The sequence below is a fragment of the Rattus norvegicus genome, chromosome 5 (genome assembly GCF_036323735.1).
Source record: "Rattus norvegicus strain BN/NHsdMcwi chromosome 5, GRCr8, whole genome shotgun sequence".
In the NCBI taxonomy this organism is placed as follows: domain Eukaryota; kingdom Metazoa; phylum Chordata; class Mammalia; order Rodentia; family Muridae; genus Rattus; species Rattus norvegicus.
In genome coordinates, this window is record NC_086023.1 from 64,072,083 (window position 1) to 64,098,822 (window position 26,740).

At 49.3% G+C, this 26,740-nt stretch overlaps 2 protein-coding genes and 1 long non-coding RNA gene across 5 annotated transcripts in view; 2 read left to right on the top strand and 1 right to left on the bottom strand.

Moving 5' to 3' along the window:
- LOC134486934 (uncharacterized) lies at positions 1 to 2,017 on the top strand. The gene is made up of 2 exons (XR_010066514.1): positions 1 to 999; positions 1,605 to 2,017. It is a non-coding gene; the product is annotated as an uncharacterized LOC134486934 (long non-coding RNA).
- A 1,023-nt stretch (positions 2,018 to 3,040) lies between these two features.
- Polr1e (RNA polymerase I subunit E) lies at positions 3,041 to 18,818 on the top strand. Of its 2 annotated transcripts, NM_001107938.1 has the most exons (12): positions 3,041 to 3,187; positions 3,905 to 4,008; positions 7,532 to 7,608; positions 8,694 to 8,779; positions 10,902 to 10,960; positions 11,721 to 11,865; positions 12,313 to 12,420; positions 12,955 to 13,051; positions 14,012 to 14,145; positions 17,068 to 17,149; positions 17,804 to 17,935; positions 18,401 to 18,817. In NM_001107938.1, the coding sequence occupies exons 1-12, from the start codon at positions 3,067 to 3,069 to the stop codon at positions 18,558 to 18,560; spliced, it is 1,305 nt and encodes a 434-aa protein (NP_001101408.1). In that variant the 5' UTR covers positions 3,041 to 3,066; the 3' UTR covers positions 18,561 to 18,817. The 2 variants fall into 2 exon arrangements, with proteins under 2 accessions (NP_001101408.1, XP_038965799.1); XM_039109871.2 differs by lacking the exons at positions 3,041 to 3,187; positions 3,905 to 4,008; positions 7,532 to 7,608; positions 8,694 to 8,779; positions 10,902 to 10,960 and adding an exon at positions 10,974 to 11,610 and having other exon boundaries at positions 18,401 to 18,818.
- Positions 18,819 to 20,626: 1,808 nt separating this feature from the next.
- Positions 20,627 to 26,740, bottom strand: part of Fbxo10 (F-box protein 10) — a 46,346-nt gene continuing 40,232 nt past the window's right edge. For both annotated transcript variants that reach the window (XM_006238142.5, NM_001427214.1), the window contains exons 10-11: positions 25,633 to 25,814; positions 20,627 to 22,450 (exon numbers count right to left, since the gene is read on the bottom strand). In XM_006238142.5, the coding sequence (XP_006238204.1) occupies positions 22,276 to 22,450; positions 25,633 to 25,814 (357 nt within the window). In that variant the 3' untranslated portion in view covers positions 20,627 to 22,275. The remainder of the gene's footprint in view (positions 22,451 to 25,632; positions 25,815 to 26,740) is intronic.

The window sequence follows — 26,740 nt, forward strand, 5'->3', positions numbered from 1 at the left end:
TTTTGCAAGCCTCTGGCAGAGGAATTGGTTAGTCTCTCCATGGCCCCAAAGATCAGAGCTCGAGTTATGGCTCGAAACTGCGGTAGATTTAGTTCCATGCAAAGAAAACAAACAAAAATCCGTTCACTATGAAGTCAGCCTTAAGAAGACAAGCCCCTAGGTGCTTGGGAAGCTCGCGTCGACTGAGAGAGAAGAGAAAGGGAAGGAGAGAGCAGAAGACTAAAGAGTGAGGCAACACAGAAGAGGAGAATGGGAGACGAGGAGAGGTGTTGGTGTAAGAAAGGAAGCGGTGAAATAAGATGAAAGCGGTTGGTCTGGGAGCTCGGTAACCGCTGCAAACCAGACTCTCCCTTTCTGTTCCACCTTTATCGGCAATACCCTGACACGCCAGCAGATGGAGATATTGCCCTGGAAAATGTGAAAATTTTCAGCCCCCCCCAAGTTAAAATTCAAATTTTCCTTAACACACCCAAAGAGAATTCCAGATATTTCTGAATTTCCGAACTAAATTTAAGAAGCAAAGATTTTTATGCTAAATTTTGCGTACTTTTAAGTAACCCGTGCTTTTAATCCCAAAGGAGGCCACTGTAAATTTTTGACCTTAGATTGCTACTTGAAAAAGGTTCCCAGCGTTCTTTCTGTCCCATTTCTGTTATTATTTAATGTATGCATATGCGTACATTGTCTGTGTATCCTTGGCTGTTAACTAGTTGAGCAACATTGGAGTGTACTGCAGTTCTGACCCAGCTGACCAATGGGTGTCCTTTCTTTTCCCAGGCGGAATCTCTATCTTTTGCATTCTCGCCTGTGGTAATTCTGGGAATCCTCATTCTCCCACCAGGAAGAAGGCAGCCAATGCAGAGGACTTCTAGTGACTATGTCCTCCTGGTAAAGAGGTACCCCAAAAGGAACTCATTCTGGTGTAACAGAGTTTCCCGACCTTCAACTATATCCAAATCACAAGCCGATTTCCAGTCAGAAGATCTGATGGATTCAGAGGTAAAAGAAAAGAAACCAACTTTCCTGCTGGGTGTGATGGTGCCTGTGTGTATGTAATCCCAGCACTTGGCAGGAGGGTGGGGAGTTCATAGTCACCCTCGGGTTCAGAGCACCCCCAGGTAATGATGTCACTGTTTCAAAGACCATGGCACTTTACTTTTTTTTTTCCTTTTTCTTTTTCTTTCTTTCTTTCTTTCTTTCTTTTTTTTTTTTTTTTTGGAGCTGGGGACCGAACCCACTGAGCTAAATCCCCAACCCCCGACCATGGCACTTTAAATAGCAAAGTCATAGTGTCCCTGTGCTGTAGAGGAGTCCAGACACTCACCCCAAGAACTGCACCTGATTTCTTATACTGCATTCTTCTTTGGCACTTCTTAACTTCCACATAACTGTGCATTTTCATGTAACCAGTGAACCCATACATTGTATCGATTATGTACAAACCCTTTGCTAACTGGTTTCAAGAACGTTACTAAGCATCTCTGAGAGGCACTCCTGCCCTAGGCTCCAAGAACTTGATGACATGTTCCGATCTATTTACCTACCCTTTCCTTCATCCCTTCTAAAGTTTTTATTTTACCTTTATTTATTTTTTGTGTGTGCAGGTATATGTTACCGAGTAAACTCTCTTCTTCCACCAAAGAAGGCCATCAAACTTGGTAGCAAGTGCCTTATCCACTGAGCTATCTTGCCAGCCCTCTCACTCAACATTTGTTGAGATTCTCCCATTTTCTTTTTACGGGACCTTCCAGGAGTTGGAGGTGCAGAAGTGAAAGAAAAGAAATAAAATTTCTGGCTGGGTGTGATGGTGCAATGCCAGCACTTGACAGGAGGGTGGGGAGTTCATAGTCTCCCTCAGACACAGAAGGAGTGGAGTTTGAAGACAGCCTCAGCCTAAAAGGAATACAGACCTCAGCCCCTTCTTCCTCCTTTCATACTTGACCACCAAAGGAGCAGTTTTGCTCTACCACACATTCCCTCTTGGGACCCAAATAAATTAATAATTTAACAAATAAAATGTTTCTAATAGGCTCTAACATTCACTGCGTTGTTAACTTCAAATAAGCTGTGTATGGAAAAGACTCACGGAAGAGGCAGATGACTAATTAGTTAACTAAGCCCCTTTCGTCTTCTGGAAACAATCAATTGAAAAACACTGAGAAGAGTCAGAGAAAGTAACCTTCCAACCAAGGAGTTCTGACAGGTAGAAGCAAAGTATAATTTGCGTGTGTGTCAGTTCTCATTTAGAGCCCAAGTTGGCTTCAAATTCACGGCAGCCCTCCTTTCAAATGCGGGGATTACAAGCGTAAGGCTGCAACAAGATTTTGGACAGGATCTTTTAGCTGTAAAGGCCGTATCGAGACAGTTGGGGAATTTGGATACTGTAGAAAGATTACGGGTTGGGGATTTAGCTCAGCGGTAGAGCGCTTGCCTAGCGAGCGCAAAGCCCTGGGTTCGGTCCCCAGCTCCGAAAAAAAGAAAAAAGAAGAAAAAAAAAAAAAGAAAGAAAGATTACATGGTCGTATCACTGTTAGTTTTCTATTCGGGTAGCTGTATTGAAATTACTTAAGGAAAGGACCTACATTAGTCAGGTTTTTTTTTTTAATATTACCTTAACAAAACATGTGAGACAAAACCGAGTGTCCAATCTCTGTGAATCTGAGGCCATTCTGTTTTACAGAGCGAGTTCCAGGTCAACCAGGATTACAGACAAGGTGATAGTCTCCCTAGAACGACAATAACAACACAAAATGAAGACAGCTCTTAAAGAGGAACGGTTTCTTTTATTTTGGTTCAGTTTTGGAGATTTTGGTCTAGGACTGGTCCCATAGCTTAGAGCCTGTGGGGAGAAATACATTACAAAAGCTAAGCTCTTCATCTGGAGGCCAGCTAGGAAAGAGGAGGTACTGCACCCTCCTACAAAGGGCGTGGTCATCGCGGGAGGAACCAAGAATGGGCGGAGACGAGAGCTACCCTGTAAGGGGCGTGGTCTTATTGCTGGAGTGCTCTGGGCGGGGACTAGATATCACTTCCGGTTTGTGAGTCCGCGTGTGAACCAGCGAGCTCATGGCTACGCCGGATTCTCCCGGGATGGATGGCCAGACTGGAGACACGGAGACAGAGGTGCTACAGAGTGCAAGATGGCAGTACTGTGGAGAGCCCGACGACAGGCAGAAAGCTGTGCTGGGTAAAGACCGCCGGATAGGAGCAGAGTTCCGCATAACCCTGTCCCCTTCCAAGATCTGGGTACCACGGTAGCTCCCTGTCCACTGCCTGGAGCTGGGACAGGACCCCTGCCACCATCACCTCTTCCCTCCATTCATCTGTCATCACTTCGTATACTTCTTAGGACACTGCCCAGGATCTGACATCTCCACAGGTCTCTCATTCGCCCTTTTTCCCCTCTAGGAGCAGAGTTCCCTCTCTTGCCAGTAAATGGAATTCCCTCAGTAATTTTCTTCTGTCACAACCCTACCACGAGGTCACTTTCTTTCCCCTCCTCCAATTCCCTCTTTAGAACTGAACCAGGATTTCCTTCAATCCCCCTAAAAGTCGGACATGAGCTTCCTTGCCGTCGCTACCGGCTTCCAGCCACAATGCAATCCCCTCATTATCCCCCACCTCACCCTGCTGGTCCTGCCCGTGTCTCATTCTTTTTTTTTTTTTTTTTTTCGGAGCTGGGGACCGAACCCAGGGCCTTGCGCTTCCTAGGTAAGCGCTCTACCACTGAGCTAAATCCCCAGCCCCTAAAGAGGATTTTTTTTTTTTGGTTTTTTTTTTTTTTTTCTTTTTTTTCGGAGCTGGGGACTGAACCCAGGGCCTTGCGCTTGCTAGGCAAGCACTCTACCACTGAGCCAAATCCCCAACTCCGCCCGTGTCTCATTCTTTGGTTACACTCTTACAGTCCAATTCTCCAATGGGAAGCTGCAGAATCCAGGCAACATGCGCTTCACCTTGTACAACAGCACCGACTTGGTAAACCCCAGGCAGAAGTGCCATCGGATCCTGGTAAGTGCTTGCTGGTACAGGTTGTCTGGGTTCTGCAGACCTCAGAAGGTTCTTGGTGTGGGCAGACATGGCGGGGGGTAGGGGGAGAAACGAAGGAGTAGCAAATGGGACTCTGGCTCCATTGAGGAGCAAGATTTGGGGTGAACGGATAGCTTTTCACTTATATGGGTTTTTATCTTTCCAGACGGGTTTTCTTTGTTTATCCTTGACTATTCTGGAATTTACTACCTGGCTGGTCTTGAACTCAGGGAGTCACCTGTCTCTGACTCCCTAGTGCTGGGATTAAAGGTGTGCAGCACCAGCCACTCCTGGCTTCATATGTTTCCCCCTTATTGAATATTCACCATGTCCTCTTGTAGCAGGCTAAGGAAGCACCTTAATGGGATTTGCAACTCCTAGGGAAGCTGTTCAGAGATCAGGTTCAACCCTGTTTTATGTGTATGGGTGTTTTTCATTTTTGTCTATGTTCTGTGTATGTGTGTAGCTAATGGAAGTCAGAAGTGGGCACTGGGTCCCCTAGAACTGGAGTTACAAATGGTTGGTTGTGGAACCTTGTGGGTGCTGGGAATCCCATGAAGGTCCCATGGAAGAGTGTTCCTGACCCCAGAGTGATGCTTTTTTGTTTTTCTTGTTTTTTTGAAGGTTTCTTTGGGTAGCCCTGGCTGGCCTTGAACTCAGGGACCTGTCTCCGCCTGAGTGCAGGGATCTGGGATTAAAGGCATGTGCCACCACCACCCAGCCCCACAGGATGCTTTGTAGCATCTCTGGCCTCTCCTGGGTGGATGCCAGGGTTAAGAGCATCTGCCCTCCAGAGACTCAAATTCACCAAGTAGTACAGGCATACAGTAGACGCAGCTTGGGGTCTAAGGGAGTGCTTAGAGCCTAGCGAGCTCTGTAGGAAACCTAGTCTCTGCTCGTCTGAATGCCTTCCCGAGAAGGGTGAATCGGAATGAAGGATGGTGTGATAGCTGACGTTTGGTGTCCATAGTGAAAAGACAGAGAAGAAAAGCTTGTCTGTGATGGGAATCGAGCCAGCCGTTTCCAGTGGCCTCGGTGCATAGGGAGAGCTAATGTCAGAAAGGTCGGCAAAGATCTAGGACTTGGGCTAAGGCAGTTCTGGACAGGATCCCGGTACCTGTAAGTGCTAGAAGACCAAGGCCTCACTGGTTAGTTCTGTTGTGCCGCCAACTGCTATTTTTATCTGTATTCCCACTGCCTTCTGCCCGCTGCCATCCCCCATATCTCCCTCTTGCCGGTTGCTTGCCACCCTCCCAAATAAGTCTTTCATGACATACATACTGGGCTGGAGAGGTGGCTCAGCAGTAAAGAGCACTTCCAGAGGACCTGGGTCCAATTCCCCGCACCCAAATGGAGGCAACAACTGTCTATAACTCCAGTTCCTGAGGACCTAACACCCTCTCCTGGTTCCTGTGAGCACTTCATAAATAAGGCATGCATATATGCATAAAGGCCAAACACCCGCAACACATAACTATCTCATTACATACATACTGTATCAGCCTCTCTCTCTGGTTTTCCTTTCTTTTACAACTCTTAATTATGATTCTACTCTCATGCCTTGAATGTGTGCACACTCACACACTCACAGAGTCACACCCAGACTTTGCATATGAGAAGAAAAACGCTTTTTTTCTAAGTCTGTTTTATTCCACTTCATTTCCCCACCAGTATCATGGTTTTATTTTTCTTTTTCCTTTCTTTTTTTAGATTTATTTATTATATGTATGTGAATATACTGTCTCTTTCTTCAGACACACCAGAAGAGGGCATCAGATCCCATTACAGATGGTTGTGAGCCACCATGTGGTTGCTGGGAATTGAACTCAGGACCTCTGGAAGAGCAATCAGTGCTCTTAACCGCTAAGCCATCTCTCCAGCCCGGTTTTATTTTTCTTTATGGTTGAGAAAGTCCCCTTGTGCATGCTTACCTCATTTTCTTTATCTGTTTTTGTCACTGATGAACTTCTAGGCTTGTTCCATTTCCTGGCTGTTGTGAATCGTGTGGCAAAAAACACGATTGTAGAAGTGCGTGTACAGTGAGCTGACTGACCTCTGGGTGCGTGCCTAAGAGTGGTACAGCTGCCTCATACGGCAGTTCCACTTCTAGTTTTTGAGGACCTTCCACACTGACTTCCACCATGGCAGCAACAGTTTATAGCCCTACCAGCAGTGAATAACAGTTCTTTCCCCACATCTTTGCCAGCACTTGTTGTTACTTGTTTTCTTGGTGATAGGCATTCTGACTGGGGTGTGATGGAATCTCAAAGCATTTTTTGTTTGTTTGTTTGCTTGTTTGCTTGTTTTGTTGTTGTTTCTCTGTGTAATAGCCCTGGCTCTCCTGGACTTGCTTTTTATACCAGGCTGGCCTTGAACTCACAGAGATCCACCTGTCTCTGCCTTCTGAGTGTCACCAGGCCTGAATCAAAGCTATTTTAAAGAAACGTTTATTTGCCTGTGTTTGGGGAGGTGGGAAGAGTGCTATGGTACACACTGGAGATCAGAGAGTAGCTTGGAAGAATCAGTTCTCTCCAAAACATGGGTCCTGGGGATTGAACTCAGGTCATCAGATTTAGCAGCTATTGGTTTTACTCACTGAACCATCTTGCCAGCCCAAAAAGCAGAGTTTATTTTGGGTGAGAGAGAGAGAGAGAGAGAGAGTGTGTGTATGTGAGTGTGTGTGTATGAGTGTGTGTGTATGTGAGTGTGTGTGTGTATGTGAGTGTGTGTGTGTATGTGAGTGTGTGTGTATGTGAGTGTGTGTATGTGAGTGTGTGTGTATGAGTGTGTGTGTGTGTGTGTGTGTGTGTCTGCACATGCATATAAGTCAGGGGACTAACTTAGGAAACTGCCTCTGCTCGGTTCCCATGTGGGTTCTGGGCTCTATCTCAGGTGATCCTCTAGACTTTACCCAGGGAGCGGACTCAGCAGGCATCAAAGCACTTTGCATTTCTCTGATGGTTAAGGGTATTGAATACATTTCAAGTATTTATTGGTGGCATGTGTTACTTCCACGGAGAAATGTCTATTCTGGTCATCAGCCCACTTATTGACTAGATTATTTGAGGGTGTTTTTAATGTTTAATATTTACATTTCCTTGTATACCCTCGAGATCTATCCCTTGTTTGATTAATACTATTGATATGTGGCAGAGATTTGTCCCATTCTGTAGGCTGTCTCTCTACTTTGGGTAGTGTTTGTTTTGCTGTGCAGAAGCTTTTAAATTTCATTCAATCTTATGTGCTACTCCCCACCCCCAACCCCACCCCCCCCCAAGAACTTTACTGATCGTTTTGAAGCTTCCTTATGGTATTTGGGGTTCCCTTTCCAAAGTTTTCTTGCCTTTCCCCCAGAGAAACCCTAAATATGGCGTAGATGTGACGGGGCTGAGTCACTTGGAGGATATCTGGGGCTGGTACATTTGACTCGAAGGCTTCTGCACATGTCATAAAGCGCTGCACATGCTCAGTGCTGACTGTTCACGGAGCCCTCCCTGCTTTTCAGGCCGCTGAGACAGACAGGCTCTCCTATGTTGGAAACAATTTTGGGACTGGCGCCCTCAAATGCAACACTCTTTGCAGGTAATGGATAACCAAGCAATGACAGAGGTAAAAGGAGGTTGCGTTGGTGATACCGTCACTGGTGACTTTGGTGTCTGTTTGGGGGGTAGTTGGAGGGATCCGAAGGTTTGCCAGGACCCTACATTTCCAGGCTCACAAGTTCCTTACACCAGGTGTAGACACCCTGGAGAGGAAAAGATGCTTTCCTCTGTTAAGTTTCTAAAGACCTTATTTGTTTATGGCATTATTTGTGACTGTCCTATCCGCTGTCTGCTCACTTGCCTTGGGACAAGGGGAGTTGGGATCCTCAAGGCTCTGGGTCACAGCGATGTCACTGGTGAATGAATGACCTTGGTAGCTTTGCCCTGTACTCGCCTCTGCTGTCTTCCTTGTAACAGCATGTCCAGTCGAAGAGTCTTATTCCCAGGGCTGAACAGGGTGGATGGGGTCTCAGGATGCGTCAGTGCACCTTAGGGAAACCTTTCAGAGTCCTGCTGGGCCTCAGCCCTCACTCCCACTCCTGCTCGTCAGCACTTACAAAGACACCCTGCCTCCCACAGATCTCTCCAGGAGGAACTAGGGTGTGCTTGTGTCTGTCTCCATAAAGTTTATGCAAGCCAAAATTATAGTTTAATTCTGGATTTTTTTTGAAGATTTATTTATTTTATATATAAGTACACTGTTTCTCCCTTCAGACACACCAGTGGAGGGCATCAGGTCCCATTACAAATGGTTGTGAGCCACCATGTGGTTGCTGGGAATTGAATTCAGGACCTCTGAAAGAGCAGTCAGTGCTCTTAACCGCTGAGCCATCTCTCCCAACCCTAATTCTGGATTCTTAATACCTTAGAAGGGTTCCAGGTAACAGCAGTGGCTCTAAATGTGATTGGTTAAAAGAAGTAGCTGGTGGCCTTTCCAGTCCACAGCCATCTTCTATTCTTCACCTGCTACTGTCCCCTCTCCATGCAGGGATCACCGTTACATCTGAGCAATTAGATGCCTTCCTCTGACAGAAAGAAGCTGGGACCCTGTGTGCGTGGGGAACGGGAATTGTGTAAATAGTTCCTTTTGAGTAACCTATTATGGTGTCTTTCCTTCCGGCACAGACACTTTGTGGGCATTCTGAATAAGACCTCTGGCCAAATGGAAGTCTATGATGCGGAAGTATTCAACATGCAGCCCCTGTTTGCTGGTAGGTTCCAGACATGGCAGTTCAGTTAAAGACTGCACAGTTTGAATTTGTCGTATGAGTTCATTTTTTGTTTTCTAAAATGCATTTGCAGTTTCTTTCCCTAAATGGGTTCCCCCATACACCTTTTAAAGACACGGTCTCATGTAGTCCAAGAGGCCCTTGACTCTGCTGGGCAGCTGAGGTCGGCCCTGCCTTTGCGTTTGCACGAGTGCTGACGTCACAGGTGTGTGCCACCATGCAGGCTTATGTGATGAGGGGTGCGGACTCACAACGTTGTGTGTCTGCCTGGCAAACAGATTTTCCTCAGCTGTAACAGGAAGCCTCCTTGCCAGGTGTTTTTGCCTTCCTTTTTTTTTTTTTTTGTTCTTTTTTTCGGAGCTGGGGACCGAACCCAGGGCCTTGCGCTTCCTAGGCAAGCGCTCTACCACTGAGCTAAATCCTCAACCCTGCCTTCCTTTTTTAATTAGAAAAGTTATAGGTGTATTTTTTTTTAAATGAATCATTTATTGATTCCCCACTGTGCTTCAAGTTCCAGGCTAAGGATCTGATGGCAAGTAAGAGTGTCTCTTCAGCCGAGTCAGTCAGGCCTCAGTACATTCTCTCCCTTCACAGGTTCTCCTTAACTCCTCATGCGTGTGAGTGCAGGTACGCACGCGCCCCAGCATAACACGGGGTCAGAGTGGAACCTTCGCTGTCAGTCCTAACCTACCATGAGAGACAGCACGTCCTGCTGGCTCTGGGTAGGCTGGCAATCTAGGGTTCTCCTGTGTCTGCCTCCCATCCTGCTGTGGGAGTGCTCGGGTCCCATGTGTGTGCCACCACGCCCAGCTTCCCATGGGCCTGGGGATCCACACAGAAGTCCGTGTGTTTGGGCCACAAGCTCCATACACACAGAAATTCCAGTGGAAATTTAAATATTTTAGTACATTTCTTCGTTATTTTACATGTGTATACATGCCACCGTGCATGTGTGGAGGTTAGAGGTCAATTCAAGCAAGGTGATTTATTTCCCTTCGAACATGTAGATTCAGGAATGGGAACTCAGGTCATCACACTTGGTGGCAAACACCTTTACCTGCTGGCCCTCTGCCAACCTACCAAAGTGAAACTATTAAAAGTCTTTTTTTTTTTTTTTTAAGGTTTATTTATTTTATCTGTATGGGTCTACTGTCTGTGCACCACACACATGCAGTGCTTGTGGGGATCAGAAGGGCATTGGAGCCCCTGGAACTGAAGTTACCCTGGTTGTTAGCCACCATGTGGATGCTGGGAGCTGAGCTTGGTCAGTCTTCAGACTCCAAAGCTGTTTAATCTTTTGATGAGCCATATTTTATGCTGCATGTAAATAGTTTATAAGTACTGGCTTGTTCTGGGTAGCACATACACAACTTTCATTTTGGGTACTTGTACACTTGCACTGTTCTGAACACCTTTCACGAGTACCACATAATTATCTCTACTGTTATTCCTTCTTTTTCCTAAACCACTGTTGGGACCCGGCTGAGTCAGGTGACCTGTGGCTGAGCTAGCTCAGGCGAGGCCACTGCACTGCTGTCCTGCTGGATGAGTCCTCTGTCTGTGGAAGGTCAGAAAGCGTCATGTGAAAATTCGCTTCACGTTTACGCCTGCCTTCAGGACTTTGACCAGCAAAGCAAATCTGCTTATGGGAAGAGCCAAGGGTTTGGTTTCTGATCCTCTTGGCCCGCCTGGAAAAGTGCTAGGGCCAGTCATGGTGTCTGCAGGCCTCATGTCTCCCTGATTATGGATTAAGAGGCTGGAGCGGAGGACCCCTGCTCCCCAGTTCTCTTACTTGTGTACTGAGAGTATATTCAGCATTCACAGTGTACATTCATATTAGGGAAATCTTGGAATGAGGAGATCTGCTTTTCTCTGATTAATGTTAAATCAGCGCTAAGTGCTTTGAAGATGTTTAAGGCCTTACAGAGCTGAGCACAGTGGCTGGTGTCTGCAGTGCCGCTGCTTGTGGGCGTTGAGACCTGGGCATCAGTTGAACTCACAAGACCAGCGTGGGCAGCATAGTCAGACCCCATTTAAAACACAGCAGAATACACTTTGTGAGCCTCACAGTTCTGTGTTCTCTTCCTGTTCTGTGTTTCTGTAGAAGACTCTATTGAGCATGGGCCTCCTCTGGAGAATCAGAACAAGACCTTCAGGGACAAGGTGAGTGACAGTTTAGGAGGCTCCTTCCCGTCCTGGTTTCCCATCTGTGTACCAGTCCCCTTGAACTCAGTTGGCCCTCACTGGCTGCCCCAGCTCAGTTGGTCTGTGGTACTCTGCATGGTTGCTACCTGCAGAGGCCTTCCCAGCCTCCCAGGGAGCAGACCAGCTGCTGCCTCAGCCAGGGCAACGTAGCTAACGTCAGCATTTGCACCCTGTTCTCTGGGCTGATGGAGTAGAAAACCCTTTAAGTTTTGGTTCAAAATGTAGAAAATGATTGTGCCTGGAAACTCCCATAAACAAAGTCAGTTCCTTGAGTTCCTTGCTCTAGGGGAGTCTTAGAGAAGCCATCTCACCCCAGGGTGATAGATTGACTTCTCAGAGCTGCCCGGACCACTGAAAAGAGAATGCATTCTGTATGGCTTGGGGAGAACCAGTGATTTATTAACAATGTCCGTTACTGGCACAGAATGGGAGATGGGTAGGCCGTGTGCCACAGATTTACTAACCCTGATTCTAGTAAAGTCTTCATTTTGTCCTGATGGGAAACTGTAGATTTGTAAGTGGGGGAGACCATACAGCAAACCTCAGGGCTGATGTGGAGCGTGCGTTGAGATGGACAAGCATGAGAAAGGACTCAGCCTGATTGGCAGGTGACGTAATCCTGGCTCAGGCAGCCCCCGAGCTTGCTTATGCTTACACAACTGGGAACTGCCACGCTGCCCAGCCGATCCTTTAGTAACTGGGTTTGTGTCTTCCACAGTTGGATTCTTGCATTGAAGCCTTTGGAAGCACCAAGCAGAAGCGGTCCCTGAACTCCCGGAGAATGAACAAAGTTGGCAGCGAGTCTTTGAATTTCACAGTAGCTAAAGCCGCAGAGAGTATCATTGACACGAAGGGCGTGAGTGGTGAGTCGCTGGAGCTTGGGTGAAGACTGTGCCTGCGAAGGCCTGAGAGCGCTCACCGAGGCAAACGGTGGGCTGGCTCCCTTCCCGTGCTGGCCGAGGGCCTTCAGGAGTAACCCTGGAAGTAGGAGAGACACGCCACCCCATCCTGTCCTCAGTCCAGGAGGGGAGCAGGCATTGGAAGGGCAGTGTGCAAGCCCTGCCCTTGGTCGGGGTTCTCCGATGTCGCGCAGTAATTACTTAGCAGCCCACATCTCTTGGACTCTGTTCTGAGTTAATCGAGGGCAAACACATGGTACTCACTTTCTGCATCAGCCTGACAGGCAGCTCAGATCTTGGCAGGTGTTCCGATTTGAGTTTCGGAACTCGTGGTCTCCACTGCCTAGTGGGGCGTTGGGGAGCCTGAAACCAGACAAGCCGACACTGACATTGATTTTTCTTCACTGAAAGCTTTGGTCAGCGATGCCATGCAAGATGACTTGCAAAATGACTCCCTCTACCTTCCTCCCTGCCATGCTGATGCCACCAAGCCCGAAGACGTGTATAGATTTGAAGACAGTATCCTTGCTGACGAGCGGGTGTCTAATCTGCAGGCTGTGATGTTTGTACACATTGGTAGAGCCAGGCTGTGTAGAAGGGTGGTCATCGTCTGTGACGTTAATAGATGTGACATCCAAATCTTTTCCCCATGTCCTAGAGCTGCTAGCAAGAGGTTGGTCAGTTAGGTTTCCTCAGTACTGACTGGCCCATAGGACAGAGGGACACGGCTTAGCCCTGTGGGGGTCATTCTCTACAACAGTTGGCTGGTGTCAAAGTCTAGAGCAGACATACTGAGAGAAGAGTTGGAACCTAGAGTCTGGTTTATTGGAAATGTTGACAGACGCTCTGATAAGGAAGAGAAGGGGGAGGATGGTCCAGGTAGGAAGTGATCCCTAAGCCGGGGTCTGAGACTCAGGGTCCCTGAGCTTTTCCCTGCTTCCTCTGTGAGTTCCCTCTTCTCTTTGCTTTCCTACCTGGGAAATGAGGCCCTGTGGGACGACTTAGCTCCATGGGTTTCCATTTTGTTCAGTCACGTTCTTGACCCGCAACCAGTCCTGTCCCCGGCCGAGTATGATGCTCTTGAAAGCCCATCCGAAGCCTTCAGAAAGGTCATGTCTGAAGACATACTGAAGATGGTGGAAGAGAACAGGTACTCGTGGGTAGATGGGGTTTCAGTGAGTCATGGGAAAAACCAGTCAGATAGAAAGCAGCCCCGTGAAGCATGGGTGGCGTCTGCGCAGCCTGGAATGAAGGAAGGAGCAAGCTTCGATGCTAGGCTTCCAGGAGCTGTGGGTGGATTCAAGGAAGAGGAGTGGTCATGTGTGTAGAGCCTGTAGCTGGGAGATGATAGTAAGGTGCTGTAGTCTGGGGCCGGGGACCAAAGCTTGCCCCGCCTCTACTGTTTGTTGAAGCAGAGTGTCACTGTCAGTGCCCAAAGGCCAGCTTGGGAGCCCAAAGCAAGGCTTCTCTGTGACAGCATGCTGACAGACTTAACTAAAATTAAATACGGATTCTAAACATTATTTATTTTAAATAACAGAGATTATCCATCCCTCTTCTCTTTTGCCATTAAAACAACTTTTTTTTAAATGATAGTCAGATTATTTCTTAGTTCTGAGCCTTTTCTTCTAACTATTCCTTTCTTTTCTAAGATTTTGTATGTGTGTATGTGTGCCTATGACATGGGTGTCATGGGATCCTCTAGATCTGTAGTTACAGGCTGTTGGGAATGGCCCAGGGGAGTGGTAGAAAACAAACTGGAGTTCTCTGCAAGAGCAGCAATACTCTAGTAAGCCATCTCTCCCCTACTCTTTAAAAATTTGATTGTGCGTGTGTGTGTCTGAGTGTGTATGAATGCCTATGTGTTTGTGTGTGCGTGGTGTATGTGTTTGCGTGTGGGTGCACGTGGAGTTTGATTATAGGAGTCATCCACTATTGCTGTCTACCTTATTCAGTGCGATGGAGTCTGTCAGTCAAACCTGGTGCACCCTGAAGGGCGGGCCTCCTTAGCCGTCTTGCTCTGGGTGTATGGACGGTGTGCTGGGGAGGGGGTGTGGCTCCTGAGAGCCTGCTTCCCCTCATGTGCTGCTGTGACCCTTTCTTGTTTTAGCCACTGCTCCTTCATCATAGAAATGCTGAAGTCTTTGCCAGCAGACGAGGTGCAGCGAAACCGGCAAGCCCGGAGCATTTGGTTCCTAGATGCCCTCCTCAGATTCCGAGCTCAGAAAGTGATAAAAGGGAAAAGTAAGGCCCACAGCATTCTCTTATCCCAGCTCTTTCCAGCTGCTGGCTTGTCTGTGGTTCTGACATCACCTCCATCGATGTCTGTCCAGGGCCTCTGTGCACCTTGCCCTTCCTCCTGCTCCCGCTGCCTGCCTGAGCCGCACAGGCCTCTCCTCTCTGAATTTCTTTGTTCTGTTCTGGAAATGGGGACAGGGTGGATGGGGCTTCCAGGGAGCACATTCACTGCTTTTGTTTTGTTAGGAAAACACTGTATCCAGGTCAAATGGAACAAAGAGGGAGTGCGTCAGGACAGACAGCAGTGACAGAGTAGTCAGAGCTTCGATTTGCACCTTCAGGCTGCTTTGGTGTTGTAGGACAGCACAGTCCCACTGTATATTCCTGGCTGGACTGGAACTCTCTGTACAGACCAGGCTGGCCTTGAACTCACAGAGTCATTTGCTCTGCCTCCAGAGTGCCCCATCGAACTTGGCTTGTCTCTCTGTCTCTCTCTCTCTCTCTGTCTCTGTCTCTCTCTCTCCCCCTCCCTCCCTCCCTCTCTCTCATTGTTGTGGTAAAATTTAAAAAGGAACATTTTCTATCTGCTCCCGCAAGCCGGACCCACTCGCTCCAGCTGCTACTCTGCTATGAGGTCTGCAGGCCGCCCTCTCCCGGCTGTCTCCTTTTAGCCGCCCTCTCCACGAGGTCCCCTAGGTGCTAGTTACCACTCTGACACACACATATCTGCTGGCCCTGCGGGTTCTCGCTCCTTGAGGGCAACAGAACCAGATCCACACACTCCAACTGCCTCTCAGCCGTTTCTTTCACACACTGTCCTCTTTAGCCCAGTAAAATCAAAAGTTCCAGAAACTTGTAATTTAGCAATTAGATTTACACGTTAAATTCTCAATCCACAATTCATCCACACAGAAAATTCACTGCCAATTGATAAAGATATAAACCACCCACCTAGACAAGATAAAGTCAATCTAATTCACCTAAATCTGAACCATCCTCCTCCGAAGACTCCATCTCGATCCCCCTTCCTCCTCTCTCCCGACTTACAAAAACATTGTCCCTGCTCCACTCTCTATTGTCCAATCATGTATTACCTTGACATCAAACTACATTTCCTTCCTTCCTCCCTTCCTCCCTCCCTCCCTTCCGCCCTTCCTCCCTTCCTCCCTCCCTTCCTTCCTCCCTTCCTCCCTTCCTTCCTCCCTTCCTCCCTTCCTCCCTCCCTTCCTCCCTTCCTTCCTCCCTCCCTTCCTCCCTCCCTCCCTTCCTCCCTCCCTTCCTTCCTTCCTCCCTTCCTTCCTCCCTTCCTCCCTCCCCTCCTTCCTCCCTCCCTTCCTTCCTTCCTCCCTTCCTTCCTACCTTCCTCCCTCCCTTCCTTCCTCCCTTCCTTCCTTCCTCCCTTCCTCCCCTCCTTCCTTCCTCCCTTCCTTCTTCCCTCCCCTCCTTCCTTCCTTCCTCCCTTCCTTCCTCCCTTCCTCCCTTCCTCCCTCCCTCCCTTCCTTCCTTCCTTCCTCCCTCCCTTCCTTCCTCCCTTCCTCCCTCCCCTCCTTCCTTCCTCTCTTCCTTCCTTCCTTCCTCCCTTCCTTCCTTCCCTGTTTTGGTGGTAGTGTTATAACACTTTATTTCAGACTGAGAAAGTCAGTTTGTAAAGTTAGAAATTCCAGTTCCTCCATGCGGTGGTAGCACAGGCCTTTAATCCAGTCACTTGAGAAGCAGAGACAAGCAGATCCCTGAGCTTGAGGCCAGCCTGGTCTACAGGGTGAGTTCCAGGACAGCCACACAGAGAAACCCTGGCTTGAAAAAAAACTCACAGTTCCACCTGTTTCCAGGAGCGTATGTGGTGGCCACACACTCATACCTACCGTGCAACTTTAAAAACACAATGGCTCCTTTGCTCCGGCCACATTCTCTGCTTAGCTCTGCCAACAGCCAGCTGGTGTCCTGACTGGGATGGGTCCCCTGCCCTTCCCTGGGTCCCCTACCCCTCCCAGCTAGCTTCGCCAAGTCACCAGCCACTACTCTGCCTTTGCCCGAGGATGAGAAACGCTTTAAGACAGTTTTAATATTTTAAAACTTGCCAGATAACACAATTTCTGGGTATAGAATTTATTACCCTAAGCTTACAGCTATCCTATATCAGAAATTCACCCGCTCTAGTTGCCCTAAGACCTTACATGGTTGTCTTGTCCTCTCATTCTAAAACCTGGTCTGAAGAGAGCTCCCCTCTCCCTGCATCCCTTTTCTTCCTCTACCCCCGCCATCCAACCTGGAAATCCCACCTTTTCCCCTTCACCCAGCAATTGGCTTCTGACTCCTTTATTGAATTGACACAATCAAGAACCAATTAGGGAATCAACACCTCCCTCTACGTCCCTTCTTTTCTGTACAATATAAGTGGAACAAAACCATAACGAGTAAATTACATGGTATGAGGTATAAATGGCATCTAGTCTATCAGCTTGTCAGTTTGCCTGTTCACTGTTTCTGTGTGCCCACCTGCTCAGTTCCCGGGTTTCATATTCCTGTCCCTTCCCCATTCCACCCTGCATGCACTTGTTTGTGGGTAGCTGTTGGGGGCGCCTACCTAGTGCCTCCATGGTCAGAGCACAACCAGGGAATCTGTCCTCTGCTGTTGTGACTCCTGGAACTTGGTGGCACACATCTTCCCCTATGGCATCATCTCACCGGTTCAGACTTTACTGTCCAGCATCTTATTGTGCTTAGTCTTCGTCAGTGTGTCCTTCTATCTTCTCACTTCCTTCATAAACAACCAGTGGTATGTCTGACCTCAGAGTGGCTGCTTTGGATCCTCTTACCATGTGGTTCTGGCCATTACAACACCCCCTTCCTCACCCCCCCACCAATCTCCCTCTTAACAGAGGTGTGGCCTGTGCACTTCCAGGACAATGATGGAACTTTGTGTTCTAGGTGCCTTAGGACCTGGGATCCCGCACATCATCAACACCAAGCTGCTGAAGCAGTTCACCTGCTTGACCTACAACAACGGCAGGTCAGGGGCTCCTGTATGAAGAGGAAAGCAGGTGGGAGGTGGTAGTGAAGGGTGGGGCTCATCGCAGTTTCACGTCCACCGAGATCCAGTGCCAAAGGGCTCATTACTTCCGCTTGGCTTTTAGGGGCACACAGACATCACATACACTGTCCCCCTTGGAAGTGTTCATTTTATTTTGGCTGTGACCCCTGCAGTAAAGTACATGCGCCCTGATGGCTGCAGAGCTGCAGAAAAGGGCAGCCAGTGTGGGGACTTAGAAGACAGGATTTCCAGCAGCATCCTGGCTGTTGCACTGGGCTGTGCTTCCTGCTCCTGCCTGTGCTTGGAAGCAGCAGGGGCAGCACTGAGTTCGAGGTGATTGTCCTGCAGGCCTGCTGAGCAGACAGTGACAGACGCAGGACAGCAGTGCTGCCACCCTGCATGGGGAAATGTGGGCAGGGCTTTCTGTCTCTTAGGGGATACAAGGCTTGGCTCACAGTTCACTGTGAGACTTGGGCACCTTAGAACAGGCTGTGTGGCTTGTCCCCCCATCCTACCCTACCCCCACCCCAGTCCCAAACTGGGAACACTAACCACAGAGAGAAAGTTTCCCGTGTCCCTATTTTGTTTATGGAATTTAACCTCATTTCTCCTTCATTTCCACTGACCCTACAGTTTACGGAACTTAATCTCGAGTTCTATGAAGGCCAAGATCACTGCATATGCAATCATCCTTGCTCTGCACATAAATAACTTCCAGATTGATCTGACGGTGTTACAGAGGGACTTGAAGCTGAGTGAGAAAAGGTGAGCTCAGTAGAGCACGGTGCTCCCTGCAGCAGCCTGGGGGGGATCCCTACTCCTGCCCGGAGCATGATGCCCTGCTGAAGGGTGGTTAAGGGACAGGGTGACTCATGGGAAAGATCTTGGGACCAGAAGACAGTTCTCAGTGATTGAAGGAATGAATGATTGATGACTCTTTGAGAGGCACGGTATTGAATTCATTCAGTGTCCCTCACTGACTTTCTAAATAACTAAAGAATCGGAGGAAAAGTAATGGCCTCACTCCCCAGAAGGGTGCCTGGGCTTCAGGCCTGAGCTGCCTACAGCTTGCTGTTCTCAATAACCCTGTGGGCTTTGAATCACCGTGACCAGGGCGAAGTGAGGGGTGGACAGAGAACCCTGCTTCATGGATGGAGCAGTGAGCTCTCTGCCCTGCCTGACCTGAGCGGTGCACAGGCATCCTCACCATTTGCTCTGTTCCTTCCCAAGGATGATTGAGATAGCGAGAGCCATGAGGCTGAAGATCTCCAAAAGAAAGGTGTCCCTGGCAGATGGCAGGGAAGAGGATCATAGACTGGGCACTCTGTCCGTCCCACTGCCTCCGGCCCAGACCTCAGACCGACAGTCGAAGCGGAAAAAAATGAGCTAGACGTTTTCCACAGCTACTTCTCTTCACTTCATTCTTACTTTTTTATTTTTTGAAAAAGAAAGTAGACTGGACCTTGTGGTACATACCTAGAAGCCAAGAACTCAGGAGACTGAGGCAGGAGGATTATGAATTCTGGGCCTGTCTGGGATGCTGCCACGCTCCACCACACCTGCAAGGCCTTACTTTAGCATGGTTACCATGCCGAAAGCCAGCATTCCAGTTATCAGAAATTAAAACGATGGCCCTGGTTTGACTTCATCTCCCTCCTTTGGCGTTGCTGTGGTTTGAAGTGGTAGATGTTTCTCCTTTGTAGGGTTTGGGAGGGTCTGGGGAAGTCAAAAGATCTTATCAGTCTGAACTTGGAACCGGAAGTTAATAAAGAGGACCTGGAGCCCAGGCAGTGGTGGCCCACGCCTTTTATCCCAGCACTCAGTTGGCAGAGGCAGGGGGAATCCCTGAGTTTGAGGCCAGCCTGGTCTACAGAGCGAGTTCAGGGCAGCCAGGGCTACAGAGAAACCCTGTCTCAAAATAACAAACAGAGGACCTGGAAGACCGAGTAGGGAGAGGAGGAGACTGCAGCTCTGTTAGGGCTGGCAGTGGGATCTAACTGAAGAGCCTGCTATGGTATGGCATAGCCAAGCCGGGAAGCGATAGCCACAGCTTTTCCTCCTGGGTTAGACCATGTGGAGAGGCAAGGGAGTGGGGACTAGGGTGAGTCCATGTGGGAAGCATGAACCGTCAGCTTGGCGCCTTGCCTGGTTTTGGATTCAGGCCTCAACAGACTCACGGCTGGTAATAAAGTTTCTGGGGTCTGGAAGGGGAGCTGCAGATAGAGGCTCGAGGCTTTTAACAATGCCAATGATCCTGTGGCCATGGGTCCATAAGGGAGTTTAGGGCAGAAGTTGACAAGAAGCCTGTCATGGGTCCACAAGGTGAAAGGGGAGCTCCGACTCCTGTAAGCAGTCCCTTCTCCACTAGTGAGCAGAGTCGTGAGCACACCCACATCAGCAGAGCTCAGCAATGAAGACTGTTCTTTGGGGGTTGGAGAGAGCTAAAGGTTAAAGGTCCCACAGACACCAGCACCCACATTCCCGACACTGGGACGCAGAGGCAGGAAAACCATCCAGGCTTCCTGGCTGCCAGCCCAGCTCTAGGTTCCAGGAGAAACCTTGCCTCAAAGGAAGATGGCAGAGAGTAATAGGAGACACCTGGTACTCCGGCCTCCCCACACGCAGGCCACACCACACAGGAAATCAGTTCTCTAGGAAACAGTGCCACACTGGATGAAGAGAGTCATAAAACAGCTGATGGCGACAGACAGGCTGCGCTCTGAGCCGGGTGGTGGTACGTGCCTGGGATCCCAGCGTTTGGTAGTAGAAGGAGAGATGAGTTCAAGGCTGGTTTCAGCTAAACATGGTCGCTTGAAATGCAACCAGCAGCGCACAAGAGGCGTCAGCCAGAGGGAACTTTCCGTGAACGCCCCCGTCCAGAAGGAGTTTACAAGGCAAGTTTAGCTTAGGGGTGGACTGCTGAGAGTTAAACCAAACTATTTTCTATGGAAAACATTAGAATATCGACAACAATATTGAATACTAGGGCCAGGAGATGGCTCAGTGTTCCGCAAAGGACCCAGCTACCAAGTCTGGCAACCTGAGTTCAGTCCCGGGAACCCACATGGGAGAGAGCCAACTTCCCCAGAGGTTGTCCTCTGACCTCGACATGAACACGTACAAAACAAATGTGGAGACCTAAACGCTAACCTAGTACTGAGCCCGGGGTGGGTGGAGCAACACTAAGATACTGAGCGAGTGGCCCAAGTCCAGGACGCTCATGTAGCTGATGAGCCCTAGGAAGGTACTGTCACTTTGTCTTCAGAGAGGCCCCTGGGCAGGACTAGAGTTACAGCTTTTGAATGCTATGGAGACTGAGATGGCGCCCTCCAGCTTTGAGTTCAGAGCCACGGTAGGAGAAAGCTGATGAGTCTTGGGCTCTGCAATAGGCGGTGGTCCCTACTGGTCACTGAACTCCAGCAAACGTGTGGACCAAGCTGAGGCCCTGGAGGCACCTCCTTTAAAATATAGAACTTTATTTTGGTTACTGAGATTTCGTGAGTACTTGGTTCACAGAAAAGTCATTTCTTACAAAATAACAAAGGCAGCATTTTTATACAGCGACTCACATTGGGGCCACCAGACAAGTGCAGTGGACAGTGCTACACATGGGAAAGGCCAGTGTTCTTCCCAGAGTGCTTAGGGAGAAGTCAGAGCTCCCCCTCCCACCCACCCACACAGCAGCACCTAGGGCTCCACAGAACCAGCATGGGACAGGGCCCAGTGTGGGACAGTGACCCCAAAGGCTGGTGAGGGCCCTGCAGTGGAGGCCACGTGGGAAAGGGGTCGTCAGGCAGAGCTGGCCCTGCATGCAGATCCCTTCCTCAGCCTGGCTCGCAAAGCTCGCCACCGTCAGTGCCGTCTGGTGAAGCCCTTTGGGAGCTGGACCTCTCATCACTTCAGCCACTAACTCAACTCTGGCTCTGGGCTGGGACAAAAGGACAGACAGGTGGCTCTGCCTTTAGAGAGTTCACAGGCGGACGGGCAGGACGGGTATGGACCCAGAGTTCCAAAGCAAGGCAGAAAGTGCTCAGTGTCCTGAGGAGCAGGAGGGCAGGCAAGGCTGAGGGTGCTGGGCGACACGATCACCTGAGCAAGGGGAGAGTCACATGGAGACGGCAGTGTCGAGCTAAAGTCACCCTCGAGTAAAGGGTGGGATCTGCAGATGGAGTTAGCTGGGGAGGGCCATGCCAGGGGGAAAAACAAGCTCAAGCCAAGGCACAGAGTGGGGAATACGGAAGGGCTGGTCAAGGCAGCTGGTCACCCATGAGGACATGGACACGTCGGGGTGAGGCAGGGGTCTGTCTAGACAGGCTGGACTCTAGGGGAGCTGGAATGTATGTGTGCACACAGTCAGAATCCTGTGACAGGTGCTAAGCTAACGCTCTGAACTTGGGGTACCCCTTGAGGACAGTAACTTTGTTCATCCTAGGGGGCCCAGCCCAGCCCCTGCCCACACACTGAAGGCAGCCCCTGCCCTCTTATTTGTAACATGTCCCCTGTCATTCCTAGGCAGCTTTCAGGAAGAACTCCTGTCCCAAGCCCTTCCTTGCTCACAGGACCATGCGCTGCTAGTCTAGGAGAGCTGTTTAATAAACACTGCAGCTCCCAGGGGCGGCTGGGAGGCTGGCATAGGCCCAAGAGGGACCCAGAGAGTCAAGGTTCAGGAAAGGGGTAGCTGTGTCCACCTCACCACAGCTACTTCCTGGTCAGAAGTAAGCGTTCTCTTCCCTGAGAAGAGTCAGCTTGGTCTGTGTAAAGTGAGAGGTCTTCTGTAGCTTGGAACAACTGACCTAAAAGCTGCGTGTACTGTTTAAGTCTCCGCAGCTCTTCATAACCTCTGAGTGCCACTGGAGTGACTGGAGACACTCCAACTGCACCTGGGGAAATGTCCCAAGATCCTTCCTGCCAAGGTTTTGGAGCTAAGGGTTCTAGAGGTAACTCCTCGTTCTTAGGCCCCAGGAGGCCGAGGGCCCACTTCAGGAGTGGTGGTTTGTAAGATGGGGGTGGGTCTGGGAGACTTCCCAGGCTTAACTTCCACCTCAGGAGTCAGCCTGCAGCTCTCTGCACCGTCCGGGGCCTGGGCCCGAGGCAGGCCTTCTCGCTTACAGGATGGTACAGAAGATGCTACGGTTGCTGTGATAGCCACCTTCCACACGGGCTGTGATCCTGGTTGCCATGGCTGCCACCTTGTGCCCACTGTGGGCTGCAGAGGAGCCCCGGAGTGAGTTTTCCAGGTGGGGCCGTGCTGGTGGGTTCACCAGGCGCCAGGTGTCAGACCTGTGGATGCAGAAGGAAAGCCGGTGAACCTGAGACCTCGAGCACTTGGTGAGTGGCTGTCTCACCTTTGGTTCCAGTTCTCTGGATCTCAGAGTGCAGATCTAGGTGTGGGTTTATCAGTGACTGATGAGAAACTAAGGAAGTCACATTTCCTCTTTGGCCCTCAACTTCCCCTTCTTTCCGGATTTGGATATGATTCAGTGGCTTCTGTCCCACCACTGCCCATAGCGGCTCTGTGAGCGGGAATGGTGTAGAAGCCTCATCTATCACCATCCTAGACTAGAAACTACCTAAAAGCAAGCTGAGGTGATGAGCAGCCAAACGAGCTGCTACATCTGTGCACATGTGCATGTGCATTTGTGTGTGTGTGTGTGTGTGTGTGTGTGTGTGTGTGTGTGTGTGTTGGCACATGCTTTAATCCAGTGTTCTGCCTAGCCTTGTCTACAGACTTCTGAGATAGCTAGGGCTACACAGAAAAACCTTATCTGGATAAAACAGACAAAAACAACAAAAAGAAAGAGTGACCAACTTCCAGGGACTCCAACTATCTCTTCTGACCTCTGCAGGCCCTAGGCACACACATGCTGTACAGGTGTCCATGAAGCACTCACACATGTACATAAAACAGCTAAAACCAGAACCACCACTGCACTCCTGGCCACCCACAGGGACATTCGCACAGCCATGCTCCCTGCCCCACGGAGCACAACAGCTAGGAAATAAACAGCCTCCACATCCACTAACAGAAATGTAGACAATGGATGGACCTGCAGAGAATCACAATGAGTGTAAGAATGGGATTCAGTGCAGACGCAGCCAATCCCCACAATTCCTGTACAGAATCCAGATCCAGACGAAAAGCGCGTCCGTGTGTATGGGGGATAGTGTTATGAGAGTGGAAAAGACACTATGATAGTCTTTCTTCACTGTCAGCTTGACTAGAATAACTTAATGTACTTGGGTTCTCTAGAAGCACAGAACTTAGCAGAATGAATACATATTCATTTCCTCTGAGGCATCTCTCTATATAAGAGGATTTATTAAACTAGCTTATAGAGTGGTTCGGCTAGCCCAGCAATGGCTGTTTACTAACAGAAATTGTAGAAGCCACTGGTAGGTCAGTCCATGAGTCCGGATGTCCCGGGTCTTCAGTACATGCCATATCCCAGAGTGGGTGGGCTCTCAGGCCAGTGAAGGAAGGGACTTGCCAGGAGAGCGACAGCAAACAGGCAGAGAGCAAATGCTTCCTTCTGCCTTGTCCTATATAGGCTGCCAGCAGAAGGTGTGGTCCACATTAACAGTGTGTCCTCCCTCCTCAAAAGACTTAATTCCTGAGAGAACCTCACAGCTGTACCTGGCCATTTCCATTTCAGTCAATTCAAGATATAGTTGACAGCCAAGAACAGCCTTCACCTGTGGAACTGACCTATCTCTGAGTACTGGTGAGGGTGTTACCAGAGCAGTCTGAGAGTGTGAAAGACAGCTTCACTGGGCGGCATCATCCTAAGGGCTGAGGGAGAAAGCAAGCACAACCCCAGCATCTATCCATTTGCTTCCTGACGGCAGACATGATGTGACCAGCTGTCTCCCGCTCCTACTGCCACAGCTAGAGCCGACCTCACCACCATGCCTTCCCTACTGTGGTGTGTTCATGCTCAAACTGTGAGGTGAAATAAACCTTTCCTCCTCTGAACTGCTTTTGTTAGGCACTTTACACATCAACAAGGAAAGAAACCACCTAGGGGGATAGGGAGGGAGAGAGAGAATACAGGTGAAAGGAATTGGGCCTTTCCTCGATGGCCTCTGCCTGGGCTGCTGTGTCCTGTGGAACTCCGGGCATTACAGAGTAGCCAGCTGCCAATATCTGGAGATGCCAGCCCAGGATGCCTTCCAGAAGAGCGCTCGTCACACCCCTGGAGGAAGCAGTGTGCACAGAATGTGCATGTGTGGTTTTCAGATCTCCAGGAGAAAACTGCTCCATGAGGACTCAGGTTTCTGACAGGAGCGTGTTGTGTTGAGTAATATACAAAGTCCCTTTCACATGGAGTCCTAATTAAAATAGTTTAGCTCAGATGGAAAGGAAGAGTTAAAACTGTTTTTAGAGAATTACTGAGAGCCATGAAGGAATGCTAGAGAATGCTTGTAAAGTTCATTTCGCTTTGGGGGCTAGGGCAGCAACGGACTCCTGCTCTGGCCACTGAGCTCCACCTCAGGCTATAATTTTTAGAGGTGTCTCCTGAGAGCTGTGCACTACTTAGAGCTAGATACTTGTTAGTTAGAGTAAGAGCCATTTTCCAGACAGTAGCCATCTTGGGAATAGCTCAGAGAATTCCAGAAAGTTTACAACATTGCTGTTTAAGTCTAGGAAATTCCTATAAGGGCCAAGATAGCAAACATGTTAGGCTTATATTGTCCTGTTTTTACAAATGTGTTGCGCTTGTGTATCAGCAAATGAACACAGCTATATTCCAGTAAAACTTACTGATGAATGATGGACTTGGAGTTTCATTAAAATGTTCAGGGTCAACATATTCCCAAACATTTACATGGTTAAAATAATTACTGTTTCTTAGAGGCCATTCACAAATGGTAATAGAAGAGAATTAGTAACACTGCCAACCTTTGGATGTTCTTCAAGCCTTAAGAACTGGACAGCATTAGTCACAGTATCAAAATATATCTTCTTACTTCTTTCTTTCCCCAATTCTATCTCAGGCTGACCTCAAACTGGGTGATCCTCCTGAATTAGCCTCTAAGTGCTGGGGTTAAAGGCATCAGCCACATGCCTTTGTATTCCTTATCTAGAGGACTAAAATGATTAAATAAATTATCCAGGAAAAAAGAAGAAAAGGAAAGGGGCCTACTTTGGGAGGCAGAGGAAGGCCAGCAAGCACCATGCTGAAGAGTAAGGATGGGCAGAGGGAAGAACACTGTACTAATCACACATGTGTGAAAATGCCACGATAAACCCACTGCTCTGTATGCTGACCTAAAGACAGAACAGAAAGAGCGAGCCGCTTACAAGCAATGCACCGGGCTGACTACAGCTGCACTTGGCTAAATCAAAGACCAGACTCAACGGACAATATAACCAGCATCTATGTCGGTGCTGGGACATAGACTCAGGTCCTCGTGCTCACAGTAAGTGCATTACCCAGGGCCCGTCTCCGTAGCCCACTTACTTCTTCTTGAAGACAAGGAACTTGTTGTTTTGCATGATGCACTCTCGGTTGTTTGTGATCTGCTGGAAGATGGTCTTGTTGGTCTTGCCCTGGAAGATGATGTTCTCCTGTACCAGGGCCTTAACACGGCCCCGCACTGCAATGCCATAGGCCCGGAAGGAGTGGATCCGGTTCTTTAGTACCTAGGAGAAGCAGCCAGGGTTTGTCATATCTCAGAGACCCACAGACTGGTGCAAATCAGGCAAGCGGGTGACTGTTATAAAACCATTAAGTCTGAGCATGTTGGAGAAGTCATCACAGAGCAAGAGGAGCTCTGGGTGGGGCGCAGAGGGCACCCTGAGGACCCACAGGTGTCCTAGAGCTGACGGGCAGGCTGCAGGAGGTCGGCAGGTGCCGAGCTGGGGACACATCTTCCTGGAAGCAGTATGAAAGGTCTACCAGAAAGGGATGCTGTGCCAGAGCCATACTTCCTTGCAGCCCAACTGAGCCCACAATGTGCCCCTCTTGCTCCTGTTCCTGAGGACTCAGAAGAGTCCAGGTTTTTACTCCTTCCGTACGTGGCTGATTTGTGAAGCTTGGAGCTGAGACCCTCTGACAGTCCACGGGGCAGTGGCTGTGTCTGTCTGATGCTAGTGAAGCCCAGCACCGTGTACTGCTTTGCCTAAGAGGTGCTCAGAGCTATGGTCATGTGCCAGAACTGGCGAGGAAACAGGAGGCACTGACAGGTACTCAGGAGGCCGGGCAGGGTGGTGGTCGTGCCCCAAAGGTCCAAAAGAGAGCACCTCACATAGCACAGGGGTCTCAGGGAATCTTCCTAGCAAACCGTGACGGTTAGCCGGATGTACGAACGGCTGAGGAGGAATCCCCTCCTGACCACAGTGGGTGCCCTGATACTCTCTCTTAAGTATCTACTGCACGATGGCCCAGTGCAAGCTTACTCTGCCAGTGAGGGCTGGAATAGCCAGGACCAGGCTAGAGACCAAGAAGACAGCAAAGGCTCCCAGCACCGTGAGTCTACATGACACTGGTGACACTGTCTCTCTTGGCCTCCTGCTGAGGTACAGTGTTCATCCTTTGGGACCCAGTTTACACATTCCCCCTCCGTGCA